This window comes from Otolemur garnettii, unplaced genomic scaffold (genome assembly GCF_000181295.1).
Source record: "Otolemur garnettii isolate 467f Iridium unplaced genomic scaffold, OtoGar3 scaffold00016, whole genome shotgun sequence".
In the NCBI taxonomy this organism is placed as follows: Eukaryota; Metazoa; Chordata; class Mammalia; order Primates; family Galagidae; genus Otolemur; species Otolemur garnettii.
The window spans coordinates 14,817,390-14,827,565 of NW_003852411.1; the positions used below are offsets into that span (position 1 = coordinate 14,817,390).

General features: G+C 37.8%; 1 protein-coding gene across 2 annotated transcripts in view; it reads right to left on the reverse strand.

The window, feature by feature from the left end:
* Positions 1-10,176, reverse strand: part of RALGPS2 (Ral GEF with PH domain and SH3 binding motif 2) — a 117,810-nt gene that overhangs the window by 95,156 nt on the left and 12,478 nt on the right. For both annotated transcript variants that reach the window (XM_012802712.2, XM_012802711.2), the window contains exon 4: positions 382-465. In XM_012802712.2, coding sequence (XP_012658166.1) covers positions 382-465 — 84 coding nt within the window. The remainder of the gene's footprint in view (positions 1-381; positions 466-10,176) is intronic.

The window sequence follows — 10,176 nt, forward strand, 5'->3', positions numbered from 1 at the left end:
AATTACAGAGAAAAAAATCCAGAGCTCATGCAGAGAAACAGACAAAATTTCTCCAAAGTTCAGAATTGATGTGAGAAGTTATACTATTTCTTTTCTTTCTTTTTTTTTTTAAGAGACAGAGTCTCACTTTATCACCCTCGGTAGAGTGCTGTGACATCACAGCTCACAGCAACCTCCAACTCCTGGGCCTAGGCAATTCTCTTGCCTCAGCATCCCAAGTAGCTGGGACTACAGGTGCCTGCCATCATTGGGATATGGGGCCAGTGCCCTACCCACTGAACCATAGGTACCACCCAAGTTATACTATTTCTTAATGAAAAAAATGTGTATTGAGGAACTGAATTTCAGAAACTAGGTGCCAAAATTTTATAAACAACTCACATGATTAAATCTTCTTGTGAAGGCAACTGCATTTGGTGCAGAACTATATTTTTCTTTTTTATTCCATCCACAACTTGAAAGCTCCTAGGAAATTAAGGTGAAAATTAAATTCAAGAAACAGCCCAGTTTTCTCTTGTATTACAGATCATTAAAGACACTTTGTGCCCTTCCTAGAACCACTTTACTTAATAGGAACATATCGAATATGATACCGATTCAGTTAAGTCACAAAAACAAATGTGATTAGAATATACGAGAGTAAAATGATTCATCTGTAAAATAAAGGTAAACTTATATGCCATAGGCAGAAAATTGGTGGATTCTTCTCCAAAGAGATTTAAATCTCAAGAGGAAAGATCCACAGATAATAAAAGTTGAGCATTCCACAACATATAGTGAAGATTACGAGTTGTCAAGTTCAATTTAATCTTAGAGTACATAATCAGCTTTTTAGAATCTGCTTCTTTGAGTTGACAATCAGTGATATAAGACATTCCTTTAAATTATAAATGTAGGCTATAGAATACAGTGGTATTGCCAATATATGTGATGTTGCCACCAATAAAAATCACAGATACTTTCATATCAAATTAGATTTGGTACAGAGATATCAAAAATATCATTATGCACATCAATACTTCAAACTTATGGTAGTTATTAAACCACCTCTAGTTTTAATATGTTAATAAAAAGTACCCATATTGCTGTATAATTTTTCAAAAAATATTTTGCTACATTATTTTAATAGAACTGATTTCCTTTGATTTTAAAGAAGGATTTCTATTTCATAGGTTTCAGTCTGCCAAACGGGTCCAAGGTCCAAAATAGGCTAAAAAACCTCTGCAATCCAACAAAAGCGAGAGAGAGAAAAACCATAGGGAAAAAGATAAAAAACTCTGAGGAAATGGAGGTAGGGCAGGGAACAGAGGAAAATTAAGATAAAGATAAATCCATATCATTATTACTCTCAGATAAATGAGAAAAGATAGTGCACCCACCAGGCGAAAACAGGAGGACATAAAAAAGAAATAGTCAAAGCACAAAACACAGCTTTTAGAAATGAAAAATGTGAGAGAAATTAAAAAGTCAATAGAAATTTGTGACAAGAAGTGATTAAAGTTTTTAAACAAAAAGCTAAAAATAGAAGAGAAACAGTTTTATGTTAATTAAGAGTCCACAAGAGTCAGTATCTGAAGAACAGGAATTTTTAGAGAGAACAGAGAAACTAGTGAAAAGTAGTCAAAAAAGCAATTCAAGAAAATGTCTCAAAACTTAAAGAAAACACCTACGTGGTGGTCAGTACAATGAATAAAAAGAAAAAAGAAAAGACTCCAACTAAGGCATAGTGAGAGATCATAAAATGTATCAGAGATTCAAAAACAAAACAAAAAAACAAACATACAGAAAACCAGGAATCCTTCAGGTATCAAACATCTCAAAAGTAGCACTGGAATTAGACAACTGAAGCAATGCCTTCAATTCTGCCTTCAAATTCTCTATTTTCTAGAATTTTTCATCCAACAAAAATATCAATTAAGTATGAAAGTAGACTATATCAATTAAGTATGAAAGTAGACTATAGACATTTTCAGGCACGAGCATCTCAGAGAAATTGCCTTCCATGCACTTTGATTCTGCAGAATAGATGCTCCACCCAAACAAACTAGGAAAAAAGTAAGACGTTTGGTCCGGGAAACTGAGGAACCAATGTAGAACAAAAATACTGGGGATCCCCTGGTCAACAGTAAAGGGAAAAGGCAAGCACTTTAAGAACAAGAGCTGAGAGAGCAGCAAGAGGATAGAGCCTCCCGAGAGAGAGATGTCTCTGAAGATGAAACCAGATTCCTGAAGGGTCTGAACATAACGAGAAGAGACACTATATACATTCCCTTGTGGCAGAAAATGAGTGCCAGATACAGAAAAAGCTAACGTAAATTCTTAGCTAGAGGAAAGCAAAAGTTAAGTAACCATAGTTTAATTGCAAAGAATAAGTTTTTACAAGTGTGGGCAAAAGAAGGGGAAGTAAATTGTGTAAATGTAGGGGAGAGACTGTAAGAAAATAAAATCATCTTCTATTGATGATAGTCTAACACATCATACATAAAATTGTAAATAATCAAAAAAAAAAAAGATTCAGTTGTATTATTTGGAAAATGCACATTAGTTCCTCCATGGAGGAACAGCTACGAGATGTGGGTGGAAGCTGATAAAGTGGGAGTAACTGGACTAGGGTATCGCTCTATTTTCTTCTCTTATGGAGGTATCTGACTTCTCAAACATGGTACATGTGTATCCTCAATAAAATGTAAGTTAAAATAGATAAAAAGGAATGGACTGAGTGAGGGGAAGACTAAGGAAGAAAAGAGTTATGATACCACCACCATATCCCAAGGAAAAGCTAATGTGTCCTTGACCAGGGCACTGTCAGTAGATAGTGAAGAGTGGTAAATTCAAAACACTCTGGAGGCAGGCACGACTTCATCAAAAACTGGACTCCCTGTAATGCAGAAGTATTAAGATTCCAGGTCTCTAGCTTAAGAAACTGAGATGGGGACTACTGAGGAGACAAAGTATCATTTCAACACAATAGACAAGTATTAAAGGCTCTAGAGAGATTACCTTTTTAACCTTAAAGTTAGATTATAATTTTCAAATTTGTAATTACTAAAAGAAAAAGTGAAATGACAGAAGCAATTCCACAGCAAAAAACATTGCTTAGTACTCAATTTGCCTTGATAATATGCTCATTTCACATTATCTCCTCATAAAGAAAATATTTGGTGATAAATACATAAACATATTATACAAAATGATATTAAAAAACATCAAACTGCTAGAAAACATGTTTGTTCTTTCTAAAAACACGACAGCATACTTGCACAACTACACCAAGACGCCATGTTTAAGAATAAAATTCCGAAGATTAAACTCATAATTAACACTGAATGTTTTTACTCATTTAATATTATTCCCGATTTTATATTAATGCCACAATCTAAGTGTCTATCAAATTAAATTTAACAAACCACTCAAAGTAGCTATTTGACACAGAATTCAAACTCAGTAGAGTAAACCTTTACCCAAAAGGTTATTTTTATTTTGCTGTTGACTTTTTCAGGCTTCTTGTTGTCAAACTGCTCTCCTGAAATACTGAAACCTTTACACCATCCCCAGCAGTAACTATCAGTGTCACAACAGTCTTATCAAAACTAGTTCTACAGTAGCTCCTTGAACAACACAGGTTTGAACTGCATGTGTCCACTTGCACACAGAATTTTTTAAAAATAAATATACTGGAACTTTTTTTTGAGATTTGCAACAAACTGAAAACACTCAAACCACATAGTCTAAAAATTTTTTTAAAAATCAAGAAAAAGTTAGGTATGTCATGAATGCATAACATAGGCCGGGCACGGTGGCTCATGCCTGTAATCCCAGCACTCTGGGAGGCCAAGGCAGGTGGATCGCTTGAGCTTAGGAGTTCAAGACCAGCCTGAACAAGAGCAAGACCCTGTCTCTAAAAATAGCCAGGCATTGTGGCAGGTGCCTATAGTCCTACCTACTTGGAAGGCTGATGCAAGAGAATCACTTGAGCCCAAGAGTTTGAGGCTGTTGTGAGGTGTGATGCCATGGCACTCTACCGAGGGTAACAAAATAAGACTATGTCTCAAGAAAAAAAAAATTGCATAAAATATGTGTAGATACTAGTCTATTTTCATTTGCCAGACTATTATAAATAATAGCCTATTATCGTTTACAGCCTATCTATTGTGTATAAAATATATACAAACTGATTATAAGAAGTTAAAATTTATCAAAACTTTAGCACACAAACATACGTGTGACCATTTGCAGTTGAGATAAACACAAACAAATGTAAAGATGCACTATTAAATCATAATTGCACTACTGCAATGAGTTCTCAGCCACCTCCTACTGCAGCAACCTTAAGTATTTCAAGTATTCACTTAAAATGCCACCACGTGATGCTAATTGTCTCCGTGTGCACAGTTGTCTCTTTGGTAAACTCTGTATTGCAGTAAAAAGTGTTTTTCACGGTTCTCACATACTTTTCATTGTGTTCAGTTCAACACAACAAACCTTAAATAACATCAGGGGATCCATACAAAGTTCCACTAGTGATACTAGAAGTGCTTCCAAGAAGCAGAGAAAAGCTTTGACATTATAAGAAAAAGCTAAATTGCTTGACATGTACTGCAGACTGAGGTCTGCAGCTGAAGCTGTCTGCCATTTCAAAGTAAGTGATTCCAGCATAAGGACTACTATAAAAAAAAAAAAAAGGAAATTCATGAAGTCATCTATGCAACTGCAGCAACAGGCATGAAAACTGTGCACTTTTTGTGAAAGAATGTACCTTTTTATCTCATATTGAAAATGCAGTTTTTACATAGGTACAGGATTGCTATGGACTCTAATATGATTAGAGAAAAAGTGAACTCATAGTATAACTTAAAGTAAAAGGAAGATAAAATACCTAAAGCTGGAGAACTTAATGCCAGCGAAGAATGATTTGATAATTTTAGAAAGTTTTGCTTTAAAAATGTCAAGGTAACAGAAGCAGTAGCTTCTGCCTACCAAGAAGCAGCAGGTAAGTTCTTGGACACCATTAAGGAAATCATGAGGAAGAAAGGATACCTGCTTGAATAGGTTTTTAATGAAAAAAAAAAAAAAAAAACTGCCTTACTCTTGCTCTGTGCCCTAGCACAATGGTTATGGCACCAGCTACAAGCACTGAAGCTTGCAGGTTCGAATCTGGCCGGGGCCAGCTAAACCACAATGACAAGTGCAATAACAACAACAACAACAACAAATAGCCAGTCGTTGTGGCGGGTGCCTGTAGTCCCAGCTACTTGGTAGGCTAAGGCAAGAGAATCACTTAAGCCCAAGAGTTGAGGTTGCTGTGAGCTGTGACACCACTATCAAGGGTGACATTGTGAGACTCTGTCTCAAAAAAGCAAAACAAACAAAAAAAAACCCTGCCTTACTCTGGGAAAAAAATGCTACAAAGGACAATTATGAGCTAGGAAGAGAACCAGTCATCAGGATTTAAGACAGGGAGAAACAGGCTGACTCTACTTTTTGTGCAAATGTAGTCAGGTTTATGATTACTACCCTTATCTACAAAGTGGCTAACCCCTTGAGTCTTTTGGTTATATAATAAGAAAACCTCTTATTCTGGATTGGTTCTTTCAGTTGTTTGTTCCCAAAGTACAGAAGTAACTTTCTAGTAAGGGACTGCCTTTTAAAGTTCTTTTGATATTGAATTCAACATCAAAGGTGTCAAAGTGGTCTACTTGCCCCCACACAACATCTCTAATTCAGCCTCTAGATCAGGGGAGTATATGGACCTTTAAGGCTCATTACACACAGTACTGCAATGGAAAGTACTGTCAACAGTATGGAGAAGAACCCCAACAGAGAGAACACCATTAGCGTCTAGAAGCTCACACCTGTAATCCTAGCATTTTGGGAGGCCGAGGTGGGTGGACTGCCTGAACTCACAGGTTGGAGATCAGCCTGATCAAAAGCAAGACCCCCATCTCTAAAAATAGCCAGGCCTGTGGCAGGCACCTGTAGTCCCAGCTACTTGGAAGACTGAGGCAAAAGAATTGCTTGAATCTAAACGTTTGAGGTTGCTGTGAGCTATGACATCACAGCAGTCCACCCAGGCCAACAAAGTGAGACTCTCTCTCAAAAAAAAAAAAAAAAAGTCTAGAAGGATTATATCATTGAAGATGCCACCATTGTTATAGACAAAGCCATGAAAATCATTGAGCTCGAAACAACAAATTCCTGCTGGAGATAACTGTGTCCAGATGTTGTGCATGACTTCACAGGATTTACAACAGAACCATTCAAGGAAATCAGGAAAGATACTGTGGGGGGGGGGGGAAGAGCGACCTAAAGGGTTTCAAGATAAGGATCTTGGAGAAATTCAAGCGCTAACAGACACCACACCAAAGGAATTAAGAGAAGATGACTTCATGGAGGTGTTTCCAAACCAGTGTCAGAAAATGAGGAAGACAGTGTGGAAGCAGCACCAGAAAACCAACTGACATTAGAAAATCTAAGAGAAGTCCAATTATTCAAGACTGCTTTTGATTTCTTTTATAACATGGACCCTTCTGTGATGGCACCAAAGTAAATGGAAAAGGAAGAATTCATGTATCATATAGAAATGTTTACAGAGAAATGAAAAAGCAAGAAAGTCAGACAGAAATTATGATGCATTTCCATAAAGTTACACCAAGTGCACCTGCCTCTCCTCCCCCGCTCTGCCTTCGCTTCCTCTTCCACCTCGGCCACCAAGCCAGCAAGACCAAACCCTCCCCTTCCTCGTCAGCCTGTTCAACAGGAAGATGATGTGGATGAAGACCTTTAGGATGGTCTACTTCCACTTAACTGACAGATGATATATTTTCTCTTATAATTTTCTTAACAACATTTTCTTTTCTCTAAAGTTTAGTCTGTTGTAAGAATATGGTATATAACACACGTAAAATACAAGATACGTGTTAGCTCATTGTTTATGTTATTGGCAAGGCTTCTGAAGGTCAACAGTAGGCTATCAGTAGTTAAGTTTGGGGGGAGTCAAAAGTTATACAAGCATTAAAAATAAGTTACATGCAGATTTTTCAACTGCTCAGGTACCCCCCCGAACCTCGTTGTTCAAAGGTCAACTGCATTTACTCCTCTTTCTATATATAATTGACTTCATTTCCCCAACTGTAAGAATAATTACTTTTTTTTTTTTTGAGACAGACTCACTATGTCACCTTCAGTAGAATTCCGTGGTGTCACAACTCATAGCAATCTCAGACTCCTGGGCTCAAGTGATTCTCTTGCCTCAGCCTCCCAAGTAGCTGAGACTACAGGCGCCTATCACAATGCCTGCCTATTTTTTGTTGCAGTTGTCACTGTTGTTTAGCTGGCACGGTCAGTTTTGAACCCTCCAGCCTAGGTGTATGTGGCTGGCGCTGTAACCGCTGTTTATGGGCACCAAGCCAAGAATAATTACTTTTGCTGTTAAACAGAAAACACACCACCCAAAGAAAACCTCTGTAAACATCTTCCTGATCTTCTTTATGTGCATATGTGGGCCTGTCCTTTGTTTTATATATACTAGCAATATACAGCCAATATTCTTTCCTGTGTGATTTAATCTACTGTTTGAAAAGTCCTATCCTGAAAACAGATGTACTTTTTTTTTTTTTTTTTTTTGAGACAGAGCTTCAAACTGTCACCCTGGGTACAGTGCCGTGGCATCACAGCTCACAGCAACCTCCAACTCCTGGGCTCAAGCAATTCTCCTGCCTCTGCCAAGTAGCTGGCGGCGACCACGTGCACCTGCCACAATGCCCAGCTATTTCTTGGTTGCAGCTGTCATTGTTGTTTGGCGGGTCCAGCTCTGTGAGCTGGCGGGTCTGAATCCAGCCCAGGTGTGCATGGCTGGCCCCTTAGCCACTTGAGCCACAGGCGCCAAGCCGAAAACAGATGTCTTAATAACAATAGTTAATAATAATAAAGAGATCACTATTATGACGTGATCAACCCACATCTTTTGCATTATAAGTTATCATGATAAATAAGAAACCCAGACAAAATTATTGGTAAATTATGGCTTCATATTTTTATATTTCAAAAAATTTTAAAGATTGTCTGACTCCTCAAATAAGAAATGCTAAGAGACTTCAAAAAATTCATCCCTCCAATTATTAGAACATCTCAGCATGAATTCAATGGGAAAATGCTTTGCCAATTTAAGGAAACTCTGTTGGAAGTAGAGGGGGGATGAGGGAATAACCACATTGAGACCAAATGAGTTAAAATTCCATTGAAGTTCTCTATTCTAAAGAAGCTTATAATTAGAAAATGTGAAAAGACAAACAAGGTTTCTTTTATCCTCATAGATAGTAGTTTCTGCACCAGGAAACATTTCCTCGTGAAACCCTTGAACAATGCAGGGATCCTGGACCCTACCCCACATACACACATACCTAGCAGTCAAAAATACAAGTATAACTTCTGAATCCCCAAAAACTTCACTACTAACAGCCTACTTCTGACCAGAAGCCCTACCAAGAACAGTTTATAACACATATTTTGTGTTACATGTATTATATGCTGTATTCGAATAATAAAATAGGCTAAAGAAAATGTTACTTAAAAAAGTATAAGGAAGGGAAAATATGTTTACGGTATTATACTGTACCTATGGGCATCACAGGTTCATATCATCTGTTTCCAAGATAAATCTTCCTTCTGAAATGGTAAGCAACTACATCGGCACACCACCATCTATGGCACTTATCAAGTGAGTCAACTTTTCCTTATGTCCTAACTTTTCTCTGCTTCTTGGGAGCCTTTCTAGCCTTACTTGTGGCCCTTCATACAGGTCTCATGGAGCTAGTCAAAGTTTACAGTATTGCACTGAACATGCTGAAAAATACACGAGAACCATGAGAAACACTATTTACTGCAACACAAAATTTACTAAAGAGACACTGCTCACCCTGAGATGAGCATCACAAGGTGTTTTAAGTGGATACTGCCTACCTTAAAGTCACTAGAATAGCAACAGGTAACTAATAACTATTACAGTAGTACAGTATGTACTATACTTATTTTTATGCCGTTATGATTCTTCTTGTTTGTTTTTTGAGACAGAGTCTCACTCTGTCACCCCAGGTTAGGGTGCTGTGGTCTTATCATAGCCCACAGCAAATGAAGACTCCTGGGCTCAAGCAATCCTGTTGCCTCAGCCTTCCGAGCAGCTGAGGCTACAGCATGCCCACTATGCCCATCTAATTTTTTTCTAATTTTTTAGTAGGGATGGGGTCTTGTTCTTGCTCAGGCTAGTCTCCTGAGCACTAGCAATCCACTCACCTCAGCTTCCCAGAGTGCTAGGATTATGCATGAGCCACGGTGCCCGGCCTGCAGTTGTGATTCAATAGTGCTTTACATTTGTTTATGTTTCTCTGACTGTAAATGGCAGCATGTATGGTCTATGTGCATAAGTTTTGATAAATTTTAACTTTTCATAATAGATTTCTGTATGTTTTGATGGTAGTATATGGTAAAAAAAAAAGCCTACTATCTACTTATAGTTTAAGTATTTATAGCATAACTAACCTTTCATTTTTTTCAATATTTCTATGCTATGCAGTTTGCGACTTTTTTCACACAGCTGCACATCGCCAAAAGAATTTCCAAAGTATTTATTGAAAACCATTTGCACGTAAGTCGACCTGCACAGGTCAAAGGCACAAAGATGAAGAGATGAGTGGCTGCCTGGGGTTAAGGACAGCAGGGTCTCGGGGAGGAACATGGGATGTGTGGTGTGTGACTATCAAAGGGTAGCACAGGCAGACAGCTGTGTGGTGATGGAAGACCTGTGTATCTTGGCTGAGGTGGTGGTCGGATAATCAACACACATAAAATGTCACAGAACTATACAGATACGTCTTATAAAAATAACCAAGTTCCGGGTTTTGCGGTTGTACTATAGTTACTTATGTAAGATACAATTTCTGAGGAAAAATAGGTGAAGGGTAAATGGAGTTTCTCTGCACTATTTTGCGACTTCCTATGAACCTCTAATTATCTCTGCATTATTCTGTGGAAACTTCCTGTGGATTATCTCAAAATAAAACGTTACAAAGCAATGATACCAAACGTCCACTTAATGGATTACAAGGCTAAAACTGCACTGGGCCACCAGGAACTCACCTCCTACTTTCTTCTTAAACCTTGTCATGCATTTATGGTTACCTG